Source organism: Tachyglossus aculeatus, chromosome X3 (genome assembly GCF_015852505.1).
Source record: "Tachyglossus aculeatus isolate mTacAcu1 chromosome X3, mTacAcu1.pri, whole genome shotgun sequence".
In the NCBI taxonomy this organism is placed as follows: domain Eukaryota; kingdom Metazoa; phylum Chordata; class Mammalia; order Monotremata; family Tachyglossidae; genus Tachyglossus; species Tachyglossus aculeatus.
Window position 1 is genome coordinate 14482933 of NC_052099.1, and position 26283 is coordinate 14509215.

Sequence of the window (26283 nt, forward strand, 5' to 3'; positions counted from 1 at the left end):
TTGAGGAGTGGGGAAATGCGGCCTGATCATTTTTGTAGAAAAATGATCCGGGCAGCAGAGTGAAGTCTGGACTGAAGTGGGGAGAGACAGGTGGCAGGGAGGTCAGCAAGGAGACTGATACAGTAATCAAGGCGGGATAGGATAAATGCTTGGATTAACATGGTGGCAATTTGGATGGGGATGAAAGGGCGGATTTTAGCATTGTTGTGAAGGTTGAACCAACAGGATTTAGGGATGGATTGAACATGTAGGTTGAATGAGAGAGAAGAATCAAGGATGCCGCCAAAATTATGAGCTTGTGAGATAGGAAGGATGGTGGTGCCATCTACAGTGATGGGGAAGGACAGGTTGGGAAGATAAGGAGTTCTGTTTTAAGCGTGTTAAGTTTGAGGTGATGGGAGGACATCCAAGTAGAGATGTGTCGAAGGCAGGAGGAAATATGAGACTGCAGAGAGGGAGAGAGGTCAGAGCTGGAGATGTAGATTTGGAAATCATCCACATAGAAGTGGTAGCTGAATCCATGGGAGTGAATGAGTTCTCCAAGGGGATGGGAGTCAATTGAAAATAGAAGGGGACCCAGAACTGAACCTTGAGAGATCCCCACAGGGATCCCTCGGCGAATGAGTTCTCCAAGGGGATGGGAGTCGATTGAGAATAGAAAGGGACCCAGACTTGAACCTTGAGGGATCCCCACAGGGATGGGGTGGGAGGCAGAGGAGGAGCCTGCAAAAGAGACTGAGAATGAGCAGAGCAGCCGGAGAGCTAGGAGGAGAACCAGGAGAGGACAGCGTCAGTGAAGCCGAGGTTGGATAATGTTTCCAGGAGAAGGGGGTGGTCGACAGGGTCGAAGGCAGCTGAGAGGTCGAGGAGGATCAGGATGGAGTGGAAGTCATTGGGTTTGGCAAGAAGGAGGTCATCGGTGACCTTTGAGAGGGCGATTTCTGTGGAGTGAAGGGGACGGAAGCCAGATTGGAGGGGCTCAGGGAGAGAATTGGAGGAGAGGAACTTGAGACAGCGGGTGTAGGCGACTCGCTCAAGGAGTTTGGAGAGGAATGGAGGGAGGGCGATGGGGTGATAACTGGAGTGAGCCGTAAGATTAAGGGAGGGATTTTTTTAGGATAGGGGAGACGTGGGCTTGTTTGAAAGCAGTGGGGAAGAAGCCACTGGAGAGTGAACAGTTGAAGATGGCGGTTAGGGATAGAAGAAGGGAGGGGGCAAGAGTTTTCATAAAGTGTGAGGGACTGGGGTCGGATGCAGAGGTGGGGGGGGCGGGTGACTTTTGAGAGAAGGCCGGAGAGCTCATCTTGAGATACTGCTTCAAAAGATGTTAGAGGTGAAGAAGGGGCGAGTGCGGGGAGGGACTGGGGAGGGGCAGGGGAGATTTAAGTTAGTCAATTTATTGAGTGCTTATTGTGTGCAGAACAGTGTATTAAGCACTTGGGAGAGTACAATAGAACAGTGAACGGGCACATTCCCTGCCCAGTCTAGAGACAATCTTACAGTCTAGAGGGGAGATCACACCTGATGGTTTCAATTTTCTCAATAATGTCGATTGGCGGCAAGGGATGGGAGAGGTGGGTATAAAGGGGGTTTGAGGAGGGAGTTTGATGTCTGGATCAACTGGCGAGGGCAGTGGGCATGAGTGTCAATAAGGATGGAGAAATAATTTTGCCAGGCCGAGGAGAGGGCAGAGTTAAAGCGTGTGAGGATCAACTTGAAGTGGAGGAGACCGACCCGATATCTCGATTTCCGCCAGCAGCACTCTGTGGCTTGTGCACAGGAGTGAAGGAGGCGGACTATGGAAGGGATCCAGGGCTGTGGGTTAGTGGTATGAGGTAGATGAAGCGATAGGGAAAGAAATGAATTGAATTCAAAAGAGAGGGTGGTGTGGAGACCGTCGATTTGGTCATCAAGGAAAGGTAGTTTCCATATGGAGGCTAAATGGGGCACGATGATTTGAGAAAATTGGATGGGGTCAAAAGATCGGAGGTCTCCGTGGGGGACCAGCACAGATTTACCGGGGGGAGGTGTGTGGAAGAGAAGGCAGATGAGGAGGTTGTGGTCTGATAGAGGGATTTCAGAATTGGTTGGGTAGCGATTGGGCAGTGGCTAGAGATATTGAGATCGAACGTGGGTCCAAGTAGGTGAGTGGGTGAGCTGGAGTGGAGCAGGAGGCCGGCCGAGTTGAGGAGCGATTAAAAAACGGGCAGCGTAAGGGTCGTCGGCAGCATCCGTGTGGGCGTCGAAGTCGCCGAGGATCAATGTGGGGATGGAGAAAGAGAGAAGGAATGTGAGAAAGGGATCGCTTATTTGTGAGACCAGGTTCTGGGAAGATAAACGGTGAACGTTGGGAAATGGAAGGAAGAAGAAAAGTGATAAGCAAATAGCATGTAGATATTGGTTTTCATTCCATCCTATTTACTGAGCACTTACTGTGGGCAGAGCACTATACTAGGATATTAGTTTTCTTTGAACAACGTAGAAACTACTTTAAAAGGAATTAGCAACGACACTTCTGCCCCCAGGTTACATGCTTTGCTTCCTAGTTGTGGTCTCCAAGTAAATGAAGAAAAGCTCCCTTCTAATACTAATAATAGTATTTATTAAGCGCTTGCTATGTGCCAAGCACTGTTCTAAGCGCTGAGGTAGATGCAGGCTAATCAGGTTGTCCCACGTGAAGTTGTTTCATGGTTTATTTTGGGAAGGAAGATTACGATTAAATACCTTATCGCCGTTGTCACATCAATCAATCAACGGTATTTATTGAGCGCTTACTGTGTGCAGAGCACTGTGCAAAGCACTTGGGAGAGTGAGTCTGAATTATTCCGGTGCAGATCCATGCAGGCGAAGGAGAGAGTGAGGTAACAAAGTTCAGGCATAGTAGGGGAGAGGCCTAGGGACAGAAATCATCGTGGAAAGGGGGCTAGGGAGGGGATGCTCTCCATCTGTATGACAAAAGTAATCCATACATGGTTTTGAGCTCATCAGATGAAATATGTTTGGTTTGCCAAAAAATATGGCTAATTACCCTCAGCTCCCGGGAGCCCCAAACAAAGCAACAATAAACTCGCTCATCTGCGCACAAATACTAGTAATTCTCAAACAGTGATATTTTTAGCAAAATGACCAGATCAATGGGTTGTTAATTAACAGCACAGAGCCGCGGTCTATTAAATGTATGTATGACTCTCATGAATATTTCACTCTCAGTGGGTTTTAGGATGTTTTGTTTACAATAAGAAAGTCCATCTGGAAGGTGTTCCAGCGCTTAGTACAGTGCTTGGCACATAGGGAGTCAGAGGTCAGGGGTTCTAATCCCGGCTTCGCCACATGTCTGCTGTGTGACCTTGGGCAAGTCACTTAACTTCTCTGAGCCTCAGTTACCTCATCTATAAAATGGGGATGAAGACTGTGAGCCCCCCGTGGGACAACCTGATCACCTTGTATCCCCCCAGCACTTAGAACAGTGCTTCGCACACAGTAAGCGCTCAACAAATGCCATTATTATTATTATTATAGTTAAGTGCTTAAGAAAAACCATTATTATTATTATTGTTATAGTTTTCCTAATCAAATTTCTTACTGTTTTATTTTAGTTTTCATCCCAAATATGTATGTATGTACATACATCCATGTCTAGACTGTGAGCCCACTGTTGGGTAGGGACCGTCTCTATATGTTGCCAACTTGTACTTCCCAAGCGCTTAGTACAGTGGTCTGCACACGGTAAGCACTCAATAAATATGATTGATTGATTGATGGAAATATGTGGGGTAAATGTCATTTTTACATTACTATTTTTATTTCTACTAAAACTCATACACACACACACACGTGCACGCACAAAGTCCTCACCTGTCCTGGATCCACAGTTTTTTTTTTTTTTTTAATGGTAATTGTTAAGCCCTTACTATGGGCCCGGCTCGTTACCCCTTAAGCGTTAGGGTAGATACACGACAGGTTGGATGTAGTCCCTGTCCCACATGGGGTTCACGGTCTAAGTTGGAGGGAGGAAGATTCAGTCCCCATTTTACAGATGAGGAAAGTTAAATGACTTGCCCAAGGTCACGCAGCTGGCCAGTGGCTGCTTCCTCAACTTTTGTTCGAAGGGCTGTGTGTGGGATCGCTCCGCCGACTTGAGAGGTTCCCACTATCATGGAAGCTTGCTGATTTCTCCCTGTTGCAAAACAGGGCTTTCAGATACAATCCCAGGATCTGAACTTTCAGCTGGAGCCGCAGTCCTCCACAGCCTCCCAACGAAAACTAAACCTGGAATTCGACGCAGTCACGGCTCGGGGAGTGAGCAGTGCCCTGCTATTTTCTTCAGAGAAAGCGTGTTTCATTTGGGAGGAACTGACACTCCCCTAAGAATTCGTATTACCTTAATGAATGCTGCTTCAATTACGGATGAAACTGCCCCTCGAATCAGACGCCTTTGGAAGTTGCAGTAACTTGGACCAGAAAGCTAGTTCATAAAACAGTACCTTCCTGCAGTAATGCAGTATTCGGAGGGCTCTAATTTAGGCCCAGGAGGTAGTCTCAGCAGTGGGCAAAAAGGACTCAGATTGCAATTACAGGCTGTTCATCGTCTGACTCTGAGGGTCCTACGTTCTGGACTTTTTCCCTCTGTTCTCGAATCTAGGCTGTAATTCTGAATTACAGCGGGCTCAACTGGTGACATCCCGGGCCTTGTTGCCGAAACGTTTCCCTTTAAGTCTGGATCATCAAAAGTCATATTTGAAACCTAAGTGCACTTTGACTCCTCCCTAAACGGACTAAGTTTGTGTTTCGTTCCCAAAGCTCCCTTTACCTGACCCACATACGTAGCCCCATTCCTCACCGAAATGAAAACCGGCTCCCTTTGAATAAAATATTTGTCAGAACAACATTTATGCCTTTTCTGCCTGTCATCCCTTGGTTTTTGACTCCCTGCATGGGGATCAAATCGAAAGGCTCAAATACAACGTGGAGATGGCAAATTCCTACTATGTCGGAACCTGCATCTGTAAGTACAACCGGTATTCTCTCTGCCAAGGGCAGTGACCGAAATCCGATCGCAGTAGCCCTTATCTTGATAACTTGGAACAAGGAAGCACAGGAGAAATCTAGTAAAGGCATTATGCTGTTCGGAAAGAGTTAGCTCCTCTGCCGGGGTAGGGAAAGGCTATCATGTTTACATTTTCGTGAAGAATTGAATTCTTTTCGCTAAGAGGTTGACCACCAAAAGTTGAGGCTTTTAGTGAAATTGTTTGGTTACCCTGATGATCTATATGCATATAGCTATAATTCTATTTATTCTGACGGTTTCGACACCTGTCTGCGGGTTTTGTCGTCTGTCTCCCCCTCCTAGACTGTGAGCCCGTTGTTGGGCAGGGACCCAATTGTACTTCCCAAGCGCTTAGTACAGTGCTCTGCACACAGTAAGCGCTCAATAAGTACGATTGATTGAGTGAATGAATGAACAAAGCCCCTCTGCTCACTTTCCAAAGGGGTACAATTGCTCTGTCACTGACCCTTTGGAAAGTCTGGTATGTCTGTGGAGCGTTGACTGGCTTCGGAGTTCAGAGCGGCAGGAGCATCAGTAATGTCTGCGTCAGAGCTTTAAAAAAAATATCTTGGGACGGGGGGGAAAACAAAACAAAATAAAAGGCAACAAACTCCCTGAGAAGGAAAAGCATTTTCAGAAAAATCCTGTGGTATTCAAATGAGTTCTCCGTTTTCTAGTAGCAATAGTAGTAATTCTGTTTTTTGAAAGCCCACTGGGTGCAATAATAATAATAATAATGGCATTTATTAAGTGCTTACTATGTGCAAAGCACTGTTCTAAGCGCTGGGGAAGTTACAAGGTCATCAGGTTGTCCCACAGGGGGCTCACAGTCTTAATCCCCATTTTTCCAGATGAGGGAACTGAGGCACAGAGAAGTTAAGTGATTTGCCCAAAGTCACACAGCTGACAATTGGCGGAGCCGGAATTTGAACCTGTGACCTCTGACTCCAAAGCCCGGGCTCTTTCCATTCAGCCACGCTGCTTCTCTAACACTAATACACTAATAATGCACTAATAATACACTAATAATACACTATACTGTCTGGAAAAATTCAACAGAAGCGTGAAGCACATTTCACAAGGCGAGACAGGCATTAAAGTCCCACGTGGGACAACCTGATCACCTTGTATCTCCCCCAGCGCTTAGAACAGTGTTTTGCACATAGTAAGCGCTTAACATATGCCATCATTATTATTATACAAGTATTAGCAAGGTTGGCAAATAGTTGTGTGAAAATTTCTATCAAGCTCCTATCAGGTATACAGAGTCAGAGCATATTTGGGGGCTGGGGGGAGGGTGGGTTTAAAGAAATGCTAAGACCATTGAAAATAAGGATGTCGTCACATTGGAAAATCTCTTCGGTCTTCTTGTTTTATACTTCGGCCACGTAGATCCTGATGTATTAACTGAAGAATTTATTGTTGGTTGTCTTTCGTTCTTCAGGGGCAGGTTTAAAGTCATGGTCTGTGTCCTTTCTGGAGTCACTACGTGCCTTGCGTTTGTTAAACCTGCCATCAATAACATTTCCCTGATGACCCTGGGTGTCCCCTGTACGGCACTGCTCATCGCAGAACTGAAAAGGTGGGTGCTGTGTATGAGACCCCTCTCCCTGAGCATTTCATTGCTTGCCCGCTCACAATCCTGATTCCCTCTGAGGCATCTCAGCCTCCCGCCGGCTAACCCCTCTGTAAGTTAGAAGCCCCCGCGAGGGTCGTGTCCGTATGTTTGTGTGGGGAGGATTCAACATCATTTATTATTGAAATCCTGCGATGTTAACTTCTTCGACCTTCACTAAATGCAACTTTATCATATCGGGGAAGTCATATGCCGGTCTTGAAAGTAATAATGTCTCAATTTCCTGGAACTCTAAATGAGGAGAGAAGTTACTATCTCGTACTACTCTTGTCGGGGGAGGAAGGGAGCAGAAAGGCTGCTGAAGGCCAGGGAAGATGTTTCTTTACTGTTCAGGGACAGAAGGAGTAATAATAATAATAATGATAATAATGGTATTTGTTAAGTGCTTGCTCTGTGCCAATCAGATAAGCAGGTTGCCCCACATGGGGCTCACAGTCTTAATCCCCATTTTACAGACGAGGTAACCGAGGCCCAGAGAAGCGAAGTGACTTGCCCAAGGTCACCCAGCTGACAAGCGGCGGAGCCGGGATTCGAACCCACGACTTCTGACTCCCAAACCCGCGTTCTTGCCACTAGGCCGCAACTGCTCCTCAGCTGATGGGGCAAGAGCGTTCTCGGCTGATGTAACGTGGGCAGCCCTCCGAATTCATTCATTCACTCATTCAATCGTCTTTATTGAGCGCTTACTGTGTGCAGAGCACTGTACTGAGCGCTTGGGAAGTACAAGTTGGTAACATATAGAGACGGTCCCTACCTAACAGCGGGCTCACAGTCTAGAATGGGGAGACAGACAACAAAACAAAACATATTAACAAAATAAAATAAATAGAATAAATATGTACAAGTAAAATAAATAGAGTAATAAATACGTACAAACATATATACATATGTACAGATGCTGTGGGGAGGGGAAGGAGGTAAGGCGGGGGGATGGGGAGGGGGAGGAGGGGGCTCAGTTTGGGAAGGCCTCCTGGAGGAGGTGAGCTCTCAGTAGGGCTTTGAAGGGAGGAAGAAAGCTAGCTTGGCTGATGTGCAGAGGGAGGGCATTCCAGGCCAGGGGGATGATATGGGCTGGGGGTCGATGGTGGGACGGGTGAGAACGAGGCACAGTGAGGAGATTAGCGGCAGAGGAGCAGAGGGTGTGGGCTGGGCTGTAGAAGGAGAGAAGGGAGGTGAGGTGGGAGGGGGCGAGGTGATGGACAGCCTTGAAGCCGAGGGTGAGGAGTTTTTGCCTGATGCGTAGCTTGATTGGTAGCCAGTGGAGATTTTTGAGGAGGGGAGAAACATGCCCAGAGTGTTTCTGCACAAAGACGATCTGGGCAGCGGCGTGAAGTATGGATTGAAGTGGGGAGAGACAGGAGGATGGGAGATCAGAGAGGAGGCCAATGCAGTAATCCAGTCGGGATAAGATGAGAGATTGAACGAGCAGGGTAGTGGTTTGGATGGAGAGGAAAGGGCAGATCTTGGCGATGTTGCGGAGGTGAGATCGGCGGGTTTTGGTGATGGATTGGATGTGAGGGGTGAACGAGAGAACGGAGTCGAGGATGACACCAAGGTTGCGGGCTTGTGAGACGGAAGGATGGTAGTGCCATCAACAGTGATGGGAAAGTCAGGGAGAGGGCAGGGTTTGGGAAGGAAGATAAGGAGTTCAGTCTTGGACATGTTGAGTTTTAGATGGCGGGCAGACATCCAGATGGAGATGTCCCGAAGGCAGGAGGAGATACGAGCCTGGAGGGAGGGAGAGAGAGCAGGGGCAGAGATGTAGATTTGGGTGTCGTCAGCGTAGAGATGATAGTTGGAGCCGTGGGAGCGAATGAGGTCACCGAGGGAGTGAGTGTAGATCGAGAACAGAAGGGGACCGAGAACTGACCCTTGAGGAACCCCTACAGTAAGGGGATGGGAGGGGGAAGAGGGGCCCGCAAAAGAGGCTGAGAATGAACGGCCGGAGAGATAAGAGGAGAACCAGGAGAGGACGGAGTCTGTGAAGCCAAGGTTGGATAGCGTGTCGAGGAGAAGGGGGTGGTCCACAGTGTCGAAGGCAGCTGAGAGGTCGAGGAGGATTAGGATAGAGTAGGATAGAATACACCACCAGAACGATTGCAGACGGAGGTGGGGCGTTTTGGGAGAGATGTGTCTGTGGCGTCGCTGTGGGATGGAGATGACTCAACAGCGTAAGACAAGACAGTATGTCCCCACCAGGTTTCTGGTTTTCCTGATTGACTTGTGTCTACGCCAGTGTTTAGAACAGCGCTTGACACTTAGTAAGTGCTTAAGAAGTACCATAATTATAATTATGATGATTATTTTAAGCACAGCTAAGTTTCTTAGCAGGCTAGAATGAGTTTGCTTGGTGTTGTATTGTCCTCTCCTAAGTGCTTAGTACAGTGCCCTGCATGCAGTAAGCACTCAGTAAATGCAATTGAATTGAAGGAACGAAAGAATCCAAGCCAGGGGTCAGCAACCTTTCTGAGCAGAAGAGCCAAACCAAACTAATAATGATAATACTAATAATAATGATGGCATTTATTAAGTGCTTACTATGTGCAAAGCACTGTTCTAAGCACTGGGGAGGTTACAAGGTGATCAGGTTGTCCGCTGGGGGGCTCACAGTCTTAATCCCCATTTTACAGATGAGGTAACTGAGGCACAGAGAAGTTAAGTGACTTGCCCAAAGTCACACAGTTGACAACTGGTGGAACTGGGATTTGAACCCATGACCTCTGACTCCAAAGCCCGTGCTCTTTCCACTGAGCTACGCTGCTTCTCTATTAATGGTGGTATTTGTTAAGCGCTTACTATGTGCCAAGCACTGTTCTAAGCACTTGGTGGGCAGGGCGGATACAAGTTGATCAGGTTGTCCCACGTGGGGCTCACAGTCTTAATTCCCATTTTCCACATGAGGTAACTGAGGCCCAGAGAAGTGAAGTGACTTGCCCAAAGTCACACAGCTGACAAGTGGCGGAGTCAGAATTAGAACCCACGACCTCTGACTCCCAAGCCCGGGCTCTTTCCACTGAGCCGTGCCCACGGGGCAATGGGATGATAGGGAAAGAGCGCGGTCTTGGGAGTCAGAGGACATGGGTTCGAATCCCGGCTCCACTATGCCATGTTGCTTAGCCGCCATTGCCGTCACTGTGGACAACTGACAACATTCTCATCCAGTTGACAGTCCTTCATTTGATGGTATTTATTGAACCATTATATAATAATGGTATTATTTAGAGAAGCAGCGTGGCTCAGTGGAAGGAGCCCGGGCTTTGGAGTCAGAGGTCATGGGTTCAAATCCCGGCTCCGCCACTTGTCAGCTGTGTGACTTTGGGCAAGTCACTTAACTTCTCTGGGCCTCAGTTCCCTCATCTGTAAAATGGGGATTAAGACTGTGAGCCACCCCCCCGGCACAACCTGATCACTTTGTTACATCCCCAGCGCTTAGAACAGTGCTTTGCACATAGTAAGCGCTTAATAAATCTATCATGATTATTATTGAGTGCCTTCTGTGTGCAAAGCGTTGAACTAACCTATGGGGAAGAGCACAAGAAAGGATGGCTGAGACTTGGTTCCTGCCGTCAAGGGGCTCACAGACTAAAAGGGGAGGCTGGGAGTTGGCCGACAGGCAAGTGAGGAAGAATTAAATACATAAAGACAGAACAACATAAGAAGACAGACCCACAATGAACACAACAACACCTCTAGAGCCTGTGGTCTATTTATTTATTTATTTATTTTATTTGTACATATCAATTCTATTTATTTTATTTTGTTAGTATGTTTGGTTTTGTTCTCTGTCTCCCCCTTTTAGACTGTGAGCCCACTGTTGGGTAGGGGCTGTCTCTGTATGTTGCCAATTTGTACTTCCCAAGCGCTTAGTCTGGTGCTCTGCACATAGTAAGCGCTCAATAAATACGATTGATGATGATGATGATGATGTGGTCGAAGGAGCTGTTTTTCAGGCTCCTGATTGTACGGGGCCGGGCTGTCCCGAGTCCGACAGTCACAGTTTTGGCTTATGCCGGCGAGTCGTTTCCGACCCATGGCTACGCCGCGGACGCCCAGAACGCCCCACCTCCATCTGCTATCGTTCTGGGAACGTATCCATAGAGTTTTCTTGGTCAAAATCCGGAGGTGGTTTACCATCGCCTCCTCCCACACAGTAAACTCAAGTCTCCACCCTCGACTCTCTCCCTTGTCGCTGCTGCCCAGCAAGGGTGAGTTTTGACTTGCGGCGGTTGCCTTCCACTCGCTAGCCACTGCCCAAGCCAGGAACGGAATGGATAGGCCTCTGCTTGACTCTCCCTCCCGTAGTCGGGACTGGTAGAGTCCTGGGAATTCTCTAAGTAATAATAATAATAATAATAATGGCGTTTATTAAACGCTTATTATGTGCAAAGCACTGTTCTAAGCGCTGGGGAGGTTACAAGGTGATAACGTTGTCCCACAGTGGGCTCACAGCCTTAATCCCCATTTTACAGATGAGGGAACTGAGGCCCAGAGAAGTGAAGTGACTTGCCCAAAGTCACACAGCTGACAGTTGGCGGAGCCGGGATTCGAACCCCTGACTCCAAAGCCCGGGCTCTTTCCACTGAGCCATGCTGCTTCTCTGGGAAGACCTAGGGATTTCACAGGCACCGGCCTCCGGGGCGCCCAAAACTAACCCCGCTTCGCTCAGCCCAAAACGGCTCAGGGGGGCGGGGTGCGGGGGAGGGGGGAGAATCCTCTCCCAGTCTCCAAACTTGATTCCAAAGCACTTCTGTCCGTATCCATTATTTATTTATATTAACATGTCTCCACCTCTAGACTGTAAACTCCCTAATAATAATAAGGATGCTATTTTTTAAACGCTATGTGCCAAGTACTGTTCTAAGCACCGGGGGGATACAAGGTAATCAGGTTGTCCCACGTGGGGCTCACGGTCTTAATTCCCATTTTACAGATGAGGTCGCTGAGGCACAGAGAATAATAACGATGGCATTTGTTAAGCACTTACTATGTGCAAAGCACTGTTCTAAGAGAAGTTAAGTGGCTGGCCCAAAGTCACACAGCCGGTAAGTGGCAGAGCCGGGATCATGACCTCTGACTCCCAAGCTTGGGCTTTTTCCACTGAGCCACACTGCTTCTCTAGGAGCCACGCTCCTTGTGGATGGGGAATGTGTCTGTTATACTGTACTTTCCCAAGTGCTTAGTACAGTGCTCGGCACAGTCAGCGCTCAATAAATATGACTGATTGATTCCCACAGACCAGGCTCAGGCCTAACAGAGAACCGCCCCCCCCCACCTCCTTTTCTCTTTCCGTACCCGCTCTCCTCTCCGCTCCCTTCTTCAAGTCCGCGGAGGGCTTCCTCTCCCCTTCTCTTCCCTCCCATTTGCCACCCACCCGCCCACCCAGGTGTGACCCTGAGAGGGGGAACAGTCACAGTAATCAGAGGAAATATCTTCCCAGCCCCCGGTTGCTCTGGAGCGGGCTTTTCCTGCCCTGCCCCGGCAAGGCGGGTTGGGAGCGGAGCCCTGGGATGGCATTTGGGCGGCAGGGTGACGTGGATCCCTGGCCTCATTTCTGGGCAGTCGGGGGCCGTGGGAGGATCGGGGTGAAGCACGGCTGCAGATGTCAAGTTGTTATTCATTTCAGTTTGATAGAGCTTTATTAAAAAGTTCATCTCAGCCTCCCGGTCTCGGGGAACTCAAAACAAACAAGCGATGTTTATGCGAACCGAAACACGTTACGGCAGAACTAAACTGGAGCCCTTCTCTCTCCGCCTTCTAGACCTCTGGGTGCCAAGTTTGCAAGTGTGCAAACCTGAATAATAATAATAATGCCATTTATTAAGCGCCTACTACGTGCCAAGTACTGTTCTAAGTGCTGGGGAGGTTACAAGGTGATCAGGCTGTCCCACGTGGGGCTCACAGCTTTAATCCCCATTTTACAGATGAGGTAACTGAGGCCCAGAGAAGTGAAGTGACTTGCCCAAAGTCACACAGCGGACAGTTGGAGGAGCCGGGATTTGAACCCGTGACCTCGGACTCCAAAGCCCGGGCTCTTTCCACTGAGCCACGCGGCTTCTCTGCATGCTGACTCTGGTCAGCATGGAGTGGAAGAGCTCTGCCAGGAGTTTGACTTTTTAACTTTGAATTGTATTTCACGAGAGCTTAGCTCTAAATGGGATCGGTACCCTTGTAACTGAGCTTTCCCGTAAGTGTTTTCTGGGGACTCTTTAATTCAGATTAGACAGGAATAAGCAGTGAACTGGAGTCATGCTTGAGGATAGCAGCATCTATTTAAATCCTGACACTTATTTTTTTAAGGTACTCTTAAAACGATGTAACAAGAGAAAGATTGCAGCTGCTCCATTTATTCAAGAGTCTTTACCGTCTATCCCACCCCTACTACTGCATCGGCCTCCTCGCTGACCTCCCTGCCTTCCGTCTTTCCCCACTCCAGTCCTTCTCTGCTGCGTCGATCATTTATAAACAAAACAAAACATTCAGTCCCTGTCTCCCCAAACTGTCAGAGTTTGCTGATCTAGGTCAGCCCCTATCCGGGACACTAAGTGGAAAGGCAGAAGAAATCCAAAGGGAATGCTAATGGAATCCATCCATCAGTCAGTCGGTCGGTTGTACTTATTGAATGCTGACCGTGTGCAGAGCACCGTACTAAGCGCTTTGGAGAATGCAATATAACAGAGTTGGTAGAGCCATTTCCTGCGGTCAGTGGTATCTTTATCATTTATGATATAGCAATAGTAATAGTACTCATTAATGATAATAATAATCATGGTATTTAATATAGTGCTGAGCACTATATTAAGCCCTGGGGTGGATATAAGCAAATAGGGTTGGACACAGCCCTTGTCCCTCGTGGGGCACACAGTCTTCACCCCCATTTTACAGATGAGGTAACTGAGGCACATTGAAGTGAAGCGACTTGCCCGAGGCCACACAGCCGACAAGCGGTCGAGCCGGGATTAGAACTCATGACTCTCAGGCCTGTGCTCTTTCCACGACGCCGTGCCGCTTCCCCACTTGTAGAGAACCCTGCACTGAGGGCTGGGAGAGAATTCACAGGTGGGAATCCCATGAGGGTCTCACAATCCAGTCCCCGCTAGTGGCACGGCCGGAGAGTGTAATGTGTGACCACGCAAGACAGCGATGCCTACTTCTCGGGAAAAGATCCCTTGAATTGGGTGCCGTTTCCAATGCTTCTGACCTAGCCAACAGCCCCTGGTGTGTCCTTATGTTTGCCCTGTGTTAGACTGTCAGCTCCCTGAGGGCAGGGATCATGTCTACTTTGTTGTACCGCGCTCTCCGAAAGCGCTCGGTCCGTACATCGGATCGGTTGATTGGCCATCGCCTTTCGGGGGTTGGCAGGGGCACCTTGGGGAGCTGGGGAAAATGGTTCGGATCTCTGGACTCCAGCTCGTAGTGCCACGGGCAGGGAATTGGCCGCGTTGGGCACGCCGTGACTACCATTTCCCCACAGTTGGGCACAGCAGCTGGTTGGCGATTCCTAGCAGCGATGTTTTCTGTAGAGAAAGCACTGCCGTTTTTTAACGACGCCGAACCAAATCCCCGGCCCATCAATTTGCCAAATCCTATCGATTAAGGAAAAGGGTGCTATCCCTCGAAATTTATTTTCCTTAAAAATGAACAGCTTTGCCTTGAGACTTCAGAGAATACGGCGCACTGACATGAATCTTACTGGTCAAGAAATTCGAGCTGTTTGCGCTAACTCTTGGCTATCTAGCCACTGCATTAGAAAAGAATCAGTCAAATTTATCGAGCGCTTGCTATGTGCAGAGCAATCAATCAATCAATCAATCGTATTTATTGAGCGCTTACTGTGTGCAGAGCACTGTACTAAGCACTTGGGAAGTACAAGTTGGCAACACATGTACTAAGTGCTTGGGAGAGTACAATGCAACAGAATCAGCAGATACGTTCCCTACCCATAACGAGCTTACAGTCTAGAGACCGTAAGGAGCATTCTACGTTTTCTGTAAATGGCGCCGACTTCTACAGTGACCTCAGTGTGATATCTCGGCACTTCTGTAGGATACTGAATTTCGCTTTTCGAGAATCCCGATTTCCCAGGTACAGACAGGCCCCTGGTTACATCCGTCCCACAGTAATTGCTGACATACTCCAGGATCCGTAAGCCCTGCCACGGATGATTTTTCTAGTTACTGCAGGTAAATCAACTCCCTCCTCCCTTTACCCTCTTCCTTTCCCACTCTCCTCCGTTCTGAGCGGTTTTCATCCCCCACACTGCATTCTCAACTTGGCCTTGCCCTTTCTTGTCTCCCCTCCCGCACTGCTTGATTGAATTCTTCTCCGCCCCGGCTGTTGATAGCGAACTGGGAACGGGAAGGGAAAGGGCCTTGCTGTGACGCCGCGTGCGTCACAAGATAAAAAAAAAAAAGAAAGATAATGCTAGGGTGGAGCGAGCCAGCTTCAGGATGCGGGTGGGAGGCAGGAAAACGCTTCTGGCATTCCGGATGGGAATCTTCTTATGGCTGTTCTAAGCGCTGGGGGGATACAAGGTAATCAGGTTGTCCCACATGGGGCTCACAGTCTTAATCCCCATTTGACAGATGAGGTAACAGGTGCAGAGAAGTTAAGTGACTTGCCCAAAGTCACCCAGCTGACAAGTGGCGGACCTGGGATTAGAACCCGTGACCTCTGCCTCTCCTTGTCCTAAGCGAAGGAGAGCCAGCGTGGTTTGTCGCTAAGCTCGTTGTGGGTAGGGAATGTGGAGGAGCACGTGGGGAGGGAGAAGAAAGTCAAAACCTGTCACCCAACCTGCTTGGGTGAGGAGGAGGAACTATGACCCAATTGTCCCAGCTGAGACATCAGTGACGTCAAACCACTCGGGGAAGGGAAAAGTGGGAAGGGAGCAGGGTGAGGGGAGCAGAGGGTGGGGAGGGAATTGACTCACCTGCAGCAATCGAAGTTCAAAGAAAAAAAACACACATCCACGGGGGCGACGGGAGGAGAGAGCCGAGTTTGGACTCTGGACAGGAAAGACAATAGGACGTGCATTTAGCTTTAATTCTATTTGTTCGGACGACTTGCCACCTGTCCACATGTTTTGTTCTGTTGTCTGTCTCCCCCTTCTAGACTGTGAGCCCGTTGTTGGGTAGGGACCGTCCCTATGTGTTGCCGATATACCATCATTATCCGTGCTTGGGAATCAAAGGTCGTGGGTTCCAATCCTGTCTCTGCCACTTATCAGCTGTGTGACTTTGGCCAAGCCACTTGACTTCTGGGCCTCAGTTCCCTCATCTCTAGACTGTGAGCCTGTTGTCGGGTAGGGACCATCTCTATACGTTGCCGACTTGTACTTCCCAAGCGCTTAGTACAGTGCTCTGCACACAGTAAGCGCTCAATAAATACGATTGAATGAATGAATGAATGAATGACTTGCCCCCCACCCCCAAAACTTACCACCCGTGGAGGCAATGACCATTGTCCTTATGGAGGGAGGCACCTACGTATCATGATTTTTTTTTTCCAACGTGAGAAACATGCTGACGAGTTTTGTCTCTTAATTTGGTATAATCATTTGCAAATATTTCTCAGCATCTTTCATTAATGGAACTCGGCATTTGTCCATCAACTCGACCTTCACCACAGTTGTCTCCTAGACAGAACCGTGAAGAGTCTACTGATCCTCTAGCTGCCAGACAGGGAAGGAGATTACATAACTTCTCTTGGCAACTTGTTTATTTTCGAATTTCACAACACTTAGAGGATAATTCCTGATGTCCAGTGTAAAAGGCTTCTGCTGCAGTGCAAGTCCTCCCCCCGACCGCCTTGTCCTATGCTTATTTTGTGACCGGAATGACTCCTCACAACCTGTATGAAATAATAATAATACTAATAATGATGATGGTATTTGTTAAGCACTTACTATGTGCCAAGCGCTGTTCTAAGCCCTGGGGTCGATACAAGGTGATCAGGTTGTCCCACAGTCTTAATCCCCATTTTACAGATGAGGTAACTGAGGCAAGGAGAAGTTAAGTGACGTGCCCAAGGTGTCACAGCAGACAAATGGCAGAGCCGGGATTAGAACCCACGTCCTCTGACTGCCAAGTCCGTGCTCTTACCAAGAGGCCACGCTGCTTCTCTATCGCCTTCATGTACCAAATCGCTTCACGTGCTCAGGGACTTTTGAATCCCTTGTTCAGTCTTTATTTTCTCCTAAATAAACTCACTTTCTTTAGCCTTTCTTCATAAATCCTGTTTTCCTGTCAATAATTTGGTTCCTTCACTTCATGACCTTCTTTAAGTTCTCTTTAAGTTGAGAAGCAGCATGGCGTAGCGAATAGAGCCCGGACCTGGGAATCAGAAGGTCATGGGTACTAATCTCGGCTCCGCCGCTTGTCCGCTGTGTGACCTTGGGCAAGTCACTTCACTTTGCTGGGCCTCAGTTTCCTCATCTGTAAAATGAGGATTGAGACTGTGAGCCCCACGTGGAACAGGAGCTGTGTCCAACCCCATTTGCTTGTATCCATCCCAGTGCTTAGTACAGTGCCTGGCACATAGTAAGCGCTTAACAAATACCATCGTTTTTTGGGTTTTTTTTCTCATGATGCTTGAGCTGCAGAGCTTAAACTGAGCTCACTCGTCAGGTGCGAGAGCCGATACTGAATTACTTCTTGCGTGCACGCACCTCCAAACTGAAGTGCTTTTGTGACGAATGTAAGAAAAGACTTCTTTTCTTTTCTTGAGTGAACCTGCTCAACAGAGCTTGGTTGGGGAAGAGACAGGAGAGCCAGTGAGAGGCCCAGGATAATGTTTTCAGTTGCCTTGCATTTCACACAACTGATGTGTCACTGCTCTGGTGTTCTTTACCAAAGATAGTCATGGGCAGGGGAAGGGAAAAAAATGTGCGGATTTTTCTGTGATAATGATTCATGTAAAAAGGTTTGATTAGGGAGGAGATTAGAACTGTTGGAAAAAAGGAGAAGTAAATATTTCTGGATCTTTGTTGTGTTGCTATGCCTTTCCCATTTTCCCAACATTCCCGTAAGGTGGAATCTAGCAATCATTCTGGTAAATAAAATGTTACGGTGATTGAGAGTATCCTTCACCAGGGAAGGCACTGTGGAAAGGCTGGTAAAGGATATGTTCAATCACCGTAACTTTTTATTTGCCAGAGTGATTGCTGGATTCTACTTCATAGGGATGTTGTGAGGATAAATTGGGATAATATATAGGGTGGAAGCACATTGACTTCTCAGGAAGAAAAGCTTTAGTATTCCATGTTGAGCCAAAATCTTCCCCAAAGCTCCTCCAAAAGGCAACAGTCTGATTTTCTGAGCTGTGGAATGAAAAAGAATGTCTCTCTCTCTGTCTCTCTTTCTTTTTCTCCCCTAACTTTTCCCTTCTTCGAGAGCAGACTGGCATAGTTCCAGCCATCCCTAGAAAATTGCTCAGCCACCATCCCAAACGGGCTCAAGGCCGTGTCGCAGCTGAGTGAATTTTCTGGGTGACGAAAATCGGTCCCCAGAAAAAACGGCATCCGTGTACGGACCCTCAAGGTAATTGAAAATGTTCTGTCATGTTGATTTTTGTCTCCAGGTGTGACAATGTGCGCGTCTACAAGCTGGGCCTCTTTTCAGGTCTCTGGTGGACCCTGGCTCTCTTTTGCTGGATTAGTGACAAAGTGTTCTGTGAAATGTGGTCTTCATTCAACTTCCCCTACTTGCACTGCGTATGGTAAGTCCCGTGGGTAATGGAGTCGGCTAATGTGCTGTGCTAAGCTGAGAACCTCCTACGTCCCCTCTCTATTAGTTGTGGGGAGTACTGAAAGCTCACCTCCTCCAGGAGGCCTTCCCAGACTGAGCCCCTCTTTACCTCTGCCCCTCCTCCCCATCGCCCCGACTCCCTCCCTCTGCTCCACCCCCCTCTCCACCCCACAGCACTTGTGTGTATTTGTACATATTCATTATTCTATTTATTTTATTAATGACGTGCATATATAGCTATCATTTTATTTATTTATTTTGATGCTACTGATGCCTGTCAACTTGTTTGGTTTCGTTGGCTGTCTTCCCCCTTCTAGACTGTGAGCCCGTTGTTGGGTAGGGATCGTCTCTATCTGTTGCCGAACTGTACTTTCCAAGCGCTTAGTCCAGCGCGCTGCACACGGTAAGCGCTCAGTAAATACGGTTGAATGAACGAATGAACGAGGGGGCTCTGAGAGCTGGAGAGTTACCAATGCTGCCGAAGGAATTGAGATTGGGCTCAGGTCGGAAGTTAAAATACCCATGCAAATTAAGGTGAAACAAATGGATTGTCTCTTTTTCAAAACTCACACGAAAGCAGTTTCGGTAACGTTGAGAAATACTATAAATAGTATAGCAGCGTGGCTCAGCGGAAAAAGCACGGGCTTTGGAGTCAGAGGTCATGGGTTCAAATCCCGGCTCCACCACTCGTCAGCTGTGTGACTTTGGGCAAGTCACTTAACTTCTCTGGGCCTCAGTTCCCTCATCTGTAAAATGGGGATGAAGACTGTGAGCCCCACGTGGGACAACCTGATCACCTTGTAAATTCCCCAGCGCTTAGAACAGTGCTCTGCACATAGTAAGCGCTTAATAAATGCCATTATTATTATTATTATTGTTATTATTATTATTATTATTAATAGCCAGGAGGGCGATAAAGCAACCGACTGGCCAATTGGAAATTCGAGGTCTGCGCCCATTAGCCAGGATTCAAATCAATCAATCAACAGTATTTATTGAAGATCCACTGAGTGACAGGCACCGTACGAACTGCTTAAATGATGGGGGCTGGCATGGGGGTGAGTTATGGCAGAGGTAAGACGCTTCTCAGTTGAAATTTGGAAAAAAACGTTCCCCTGGGGAAAAGCCGCCGTGCGCTCAACGTTTCCTCTCTTTTCTCTGCCCCATCACTTCCCCGTTGACAGCGGATACGCATGGTCAGCGCTCAATAAACACCACTGATTGACTGATCAGCAGGCACGCTTTCATGTACACTCGCAAATTCAGACAGCCTCAGGGGAGAATCCCTGGGCACGGGAATTAAGGCTGATTTTCAGAGCGCCAGTTCCCAGAAGTTGGCTAGGAGTAGGTCAGGGAATACCATTATCCAGCTATGCAATGAGCACTGTTGGTTGCAATAACAACTCCTCCTAATTAAAAGGAAACAGGAGTGTAATTACAGCCATGGGAAAAAAGGCGAGAAGGGGCAGGTGAGCCCGTCACTGTGGAATCTGTAGGCGGCTGAACTCTGATGAGGGTTTTCCGATTTTATCTGTTGCAGGCATATTCTCATTTGCCTCGCTGCCTATCTGGGTTGCGTCTGCTTTGCGTACTTCGATGCTGCCTCAGAGATACCAGAACAGGGCCCTGTCATCAAGTTCTGGCCCAGCGAAAAATGGGCATTTATAGGAGTTCCTTATGTCTCCCTCCTCTGCGCCAACAAGAAGTCTCCTGTCAAGATCACTTGATGCAAAGTAGAGTAGATGGCTTCCCTATTTATTTTTCTCACTCACTGGGCTTAATTGACGGTAAGGTCAGGGGATTTGGAGTCTGTCTCTATTTATCTTTTTTTGTTTTTACCCCATCTCTACGTAGAATCCACCAGGGTGCAATTATGACAGAAAAAAATGGATTTCCTCTCTTCTCCTCTGGAGAAGGGACTGAAACTTTTTGTAATAGAGAAATCTAGAATGCCCTTGGGTTTTTTTTTCTTTCGTAAGCTTTATTTTTAGATGTGACAGCTTGTTTTGCTATAAATTATCTGTAAAAAATGGGGATAACTATGTGTCCCTGTTAGACCAAATGACAGACTGAATCTTGACTCCAAAAATATTTATTGATGTTGCTTCCCCACACGTGTTTTCCTAAACTGTTTCTGTGAGAGTTAACAAATGAATGTACCTTCTGAGATGCCAAAGACTCAATTTTGAAAGACAGCTGGCAATTTGAGAAACGAACACGCAAGAAATCCAAGTCCTCTTTTCTTTCCTCTCTCCCTTCTCCCCAAACCAATAATCAAAACCACATAAATGGCTGAAATCATTAGAGGATGGGGAAATTTGTCACTAAACTGTTTTAAAATGAAGTATAGATTCATTTTAGACTTCTAGACTGTGAGCCCGTTGTTGGGTAGGGACTGTCTCCATCTGTTGCCAAATTGTACTTTCCGGGCGCTTGGTACAGTGCTCTGCACACAGTAAGCGCTCAGCAAATCAATCAATCAATCGTATTTATTGAGTAAATATGATTGAATGAGTGAATTTTACTGCCTATGCAGAGAAATCTAGATTGAGGTTCCTCATTTGGGTGAAACCCTTGCAAACTCTTGAGAAATGCAAGGATCCCTTAATCTAGCCTTGCTTTCTACCCAGCAACAACAATAAGCTGGAAATTTTCAATTTAGGTAATGCTATTTTGGTCGATATTCTCCTCTTAGTGTTACAGTATTCTGGAAGGGAGCTTTCAAGAAGCGGCTTTGGAAAGTCCATCTTTAGAAGCGGGTGCATTCCAAAGTCTCATGCAGTTCAGCAAGCTTCCTGCCCTTTTAATGCAACACCGTCATTTCTCGCTGACCTCAAAATGACATGTTTCAAAGTCTGTTGAAGAACCTAAACCAAACAGAATGTGACTCACAGAGGTTGGTAGTGAATCCAAATATAAAAATTTGTTGGGATACGGTTCCTCTAGTCTTAAACGGGCCAAGTTGGGGAAGTGTAAATGTTAGCACTGTTTGTGGTGCAGATTTACCTTGAGGGAGAGAGGATGAGAAGGAGGACGAGAAGGGCTTGTGTGTATTGTCTCTGAAATTCCAAAGGAAACTTTGATGTTCACATCTCGGCAACCACTGTGGCGACGCGATGCGTCACTTTACAGACTGAATGTTTAGACTATCTTTTTTGGTAGGCTGGCTGACATTGCTGCACTTTAGATTTTCTATCCTGTAGAAGGTGTACTACGCTGAAGACAGATGCGTGGACGACCCTCAAAGAGTAAATGTGACTTTTTTTTTTTTAACCCTGCTATTCCTCACTGTGGAACTGTGGAGAGATGTGAGAGCCCACTGTTTGGAAGAAGTTGTCATTTGCCGCTCGGTTAATTGATATTTCAAGGGCTAATCTTCACAAATTATTGTAGCCGCCGCGTTAGTAGTGGGAGGGAGCTAATGAATGACTTCACTTCCTCAAATGATGTGCCTGACTGGTTTGGTTTTAAGCGACAGGGCAGCCTTTCTCCCTTCAGAGCTAGGTCGTGCCAATTACGCCGTAGGAATAGTGATCGATCCATAAGCTGAGCTAAAATAAAGGACGGCTCCAGTCAGGGTGGTAGAATGAGAGAGACCTTGCCTTCCTCCTGGTTCCTATGCCAGGGTGGGGACGGGGGAGTGAACGGGAGGGGGAAATCTTTAAATGGTCACTCTCGGCGAGGGCAGCCTTCCTTTGTTTTGCCTATTAGTCGGGCTGTTTTCTCATCGCTGCAGTGCAGGGGTGAAAATAGACCGTCCGCCCCAGGCCTCCATCAGCTTGTAGCGGTGGGCGGGCGTTCCGGGGAGGTGGGGGAAAGGGGAGGGAGAGAGAGGTACAGGTTCAGTCCATCACTGGCCAGTCAAAGGGCTAGAACAATGGGGGAAGTGGGGCCACGTCTGCTGCAACAGGAAGGAGTCCGCGAGCGGGCCATGGAATGGCAGTCGAAAGGAGCCTCGCCTGCTGGGCTTTCTGTGGGTTAATTTTTTTCCAGTGGCTAAAGACTGGGTCGGGTCTGTGCCTGTTCTGGGCCTGGATGGAACATGCCGTGAAACTCCCGGAACGTAAAACCGGAAGCTTACTTGAGTTTTACTGGACTTGAAAATCAGGGTGGTTTTCTGGAGAGGAGGAAAATTTAGCTCCCTGAACTTCTCTTTGGCATAAACGGGTCCCCTTTTCAGCACGCTCTAATTTAACGAGGCGCAGAAAACAGGGCCTAGAAGGAAAAGGAAAACAGACCCGAAGAACTCATCTGAAATCTACGACTGAATGCGAGCGATTAGAAAGTAACGAGGGGAAGACCTCATGGAGGAAATGTGATTGCAGAAGGGCCTTGAAGATGGGAAGAGCTGTGGTCTGTTGGATGTGAAGTGGGAGGGAGTGCCGGGAGCCGGGAGGCCGCGAGAAAGAGGTCAGCGGTGGAGAGGAGAGGCAAAGCACAGTGAGTAGGCTGGCTAGGGAGGAACGAAACATTTGAGCTGGGGTGACGTGGGGAGCGAGAAGCAAAGATAAGTAGGGGAGAGATTGCCAATTAGAGTGCCCTGACACCAATGGTTTCTGCTTCGTGCGGAGAGGAAGGAAGAATATCTGACTTGACAAAACATCCTAGTCACATGGTAAACTAGCTTGTGAAGTGGACATCCTGTACATCTACCTTCTTCAGTACCGATTATTGAATTTGAGACATATTGTTGGGTGTGTTGTTTTTTTACGACTCTGGCAAAAACTGAACCAAAGAACAAATAAGCTGAATTCTACCTTCAGATACTTGCTTCTTGATGTTGGCCTCGGAATTTGGAGGCAACGTCATAATTGATTTTAGAGTGTTTTGTCGATGTTTGACTCTGATTTTGATAACGAAGAACTATACTTCTTCAAAGAATATGCAAAATTGTTTCACTTGAATTGAAAAGTTCATATTTCGTCTTTTATAGCTAGGTCATGGTCGTTACTCTGTAGGACTAGTACATTTTATTCCCAGTTAGAATCTGTCCAGGGTCAAAAATAGGGAGAGCTGCGTATACTGGATTTAGGATCAGTATAGTTAAAAATTCCGTCTGATTTCAGTATCGTGTCTAACTTTTCTGATTCAGTTGCTGCTGTTAAGTCTTCGTCCCCTTCACATTGTCATTTCTAAATTAAGTACTTCTTCATTTAGGTTCTGGGGTGTCTAATGCCACCCAAATACATAAAGAGAAAACCAGGCAATATGGGTGAAGGCACAGGTATTATTCTTAAGAATAACCCTCAGCCCCCAAGATTATGTCTTATTTTGATGAAGAAGCCAAGCCGGCCTGAAATCTGCTGGTAATCTGAATCATTGAGATGTCAAATGATTGGAACCTTCTTTTGGAGGAAAATATTTGACAAAGCCAAGCATCGTTTAAATGACAATTTTATGAAAGCTATTTTCCAAAGTATTAAAAGGTACCCACTCACCTGCTCTTCTTTCTTTTCCTCTAAAGAGTGTGGCTAAGAATTCAGTTTACTGGACTTCTTAGGGATTACAACGTGGCTCAGTGGAAAGAGCATGGGCTTTCGAGTCAGTGGTCGTGGGTTCAAACCCCGGGGCCGCCAATTGTCAGCTGTGTTACTTTGGGCGAGTCACTTCACTTCTCTGTGCCTCAGTTACCTCATCTGGAAAATGGGACTGTGAGCCCCCTGTGGGACAACCTGATCACCTTGTAGCCTCCCCAGCGCTTAGAACAGTACTTTGCACATAGTAAGCGCTTAATAAATGCCATCATTATGATTATTATCCAAAGGTATTGGCTTGCTGGAACCCAAATTGTTGTATTATTTTTGGATTATATCTCTAGGTGGAGTTAAGCTATTATTATATACGCTAACTGACACTATGTAATCAGCTTTTTCACTTGGGGACTATTGAGGGCGAAGGATCTCTGTGACAGAGCCATCCAGAAAAGGTTCTTTCCCAAACAAACTTGCCACACTGCAGTTTCTTTTATAAATAACACTTTTCCCCACAGATGGGGGAGAAAAGCCCAGTGTCTCACTAAGACTATATCTACGTAGCCTGCCTCCCATTTCTTCACCAGTGGGAAAACAGAGATTGGGTTTGGAAAGTTCAGTTGGAACAGTGAGTTCCAGCCAAGTTCCCTGTTGAGTTTGTTCATGTGACTGGATCCTCTGGTGACCGGGTTGTTGAGCCTGAGAAATCCAGTTTGGTAAATCAGATGATTGCTCAGTCTCCACTTCAGTTTGTACGTGAAAAGCCACCTGACAGGTGGTTGACAATTTGATAGATTATTATTTTTTTAATGGTATTTGTTAAGTGCCTACTCTGCGCCAGGCACTGTCCTAAGCACTGGGGTAGAATCAAGCTAATATCGGGTTGAACGTAGTCCACGTCCCACACGGGGCTCACAGTCTTACTCCTCATTTTCCAGATGAGGTAACTGAGGCACAGAGAAGCGAGGTGACTCGCCCGAGGTCACACAGCAGACAAGTGGCGGAGCCGGGGTTGGGACTCAGGTCCTTCTGATTCCCAGGCCCGGGCTCTATCCGCTAGGCAACGCCGCTTCTCGTATTTGCGGAATCAGCTGAATTTCTGAAACCGCAATATGTAATCGTGAGATGGCCTATACTTAAATACTTTATATAAAGAGAATGTACTTTGTAAGGAAGGATGACTTCCTCTGTTGTAGCAAACTTTCATCACTTCTTTGGGTGTTGATACCTTTTTAAAATTGTAGCTGTTGCACTTTATATGCTTTATATGAACTGAATCTGCTGTTCTTTTTTAATGTTAAACCTGCAAATGGGATTGAATGTGTGCATATGTGTGTGTGTGTGTGTATGTGTGTGTTTTTCCACGGTGATTTTGGGAATTCCTACCATGAAAATGAGTTTAATGAACATCAAAGCATAATTCATATTTTATTTAAATTAATATTTAACCTGCACATTGGAACCGTTAGGGTAGTGTAATGTCTAGAAATGTGAAACTAACACAGCTAGATATCTTTTGAGATTATTATTTTTAACATAAAGCATCTATATACAGTTTATTTTCTTAACCTTTATGTACTATTATACTACATGAATATACCGTGTCACTTTAAAATGTAGTAAACAGTTCATCGATTTGGGATTTTATCTGATTGGTCTGGAAAGAAAATGTGTGCATTTCTCAATATTAAATTACTTTATAATGAAAGTTGTATATTCATCTCTTCATTTGGTTTATTTTCCAGGGCTTATCGGTATTTTCTAAGCCAGTGAGCAGTTGGCTTAAAACTAGTCAAACAGGATGAAGTAAATGTACATGTCGTTCATTAAACGGGAGAGAAGATAACATTGTTGAAATCAGGGACGCAATAAGACAACTTTTTCCAAAATTTCTGTATCCGATCAGAGTAGTATGATCTAGAACCCATCGTTCATTCAGTCGTATTTACTGAGCGCCTACTGTGTGCAGAAGCACTCAATGATCTCACCCCTCCTTATCTTACCTCGCTGATCTCCTACTAGAGAAGCAGCGTGGCTCAGCGGAAAGAGCCCGGGCTTTGGAGTCAGAGGTCATGGGTTCAAATCCCGGCTCCGCCACTTGTCAGCTGTGTGACTTTGGGCAAGTCACTTCTCTGTGCCTCCGTTACCTCATCTGGAAAATGGGGATTAAGACCGTGAGCCCCCCGTGGGATAACCTGATCACCTTGTAACCTCCCCAGTGCTTAGAATAGTGCTTTGCACATAGTAAGCGCTTACTACATGCCATTATTATTATTATTATTACAATCCAGTTGGGATGCTTCACTCCTCTAGCCCCCGCTTATTCCTCTGTGACTTGATCTCATCTATATCGCCGCTGACCCCTTTCTTACATCCTCCCTCTGGCCT

At 46.9% G+C, this 26283-nt stretch overlaps 1 protein-coding gene across 1 annotated transcript in view; it reads left to right on the forward strand.

Moving 5' to 3' along the window:
• The window catches only part of ACER2 (alkaline ceramidase 2), a 59084-nt gene extending 38236 nt beyond the window's left edge, over nucleotides 1-20848 (forward strand). Inside the window, exons 4-6 of the mRNA XM_038770369.1 lie at nucleotides 6492-6629; nucleotides 18258-18395; nucleotides 19965-20848. Of these exons, the coding sequence (XP_038626297.1) occupies nucleotides 6492-6629; nucleotides 18258-18395; nucleotides 19965-20151 (463 nt within the window). The 3' untranslated portion in view covers nucleotides 20152-20848. The remainder of the gene's footprint in view (nucleotides 1-6491; nucleotides 6630-18257; nucleotides 18396-19964) is intronic.
• The last annotated feature ends 5435 nt before the right edge of the window (nucleotides 20849-26283 follow it).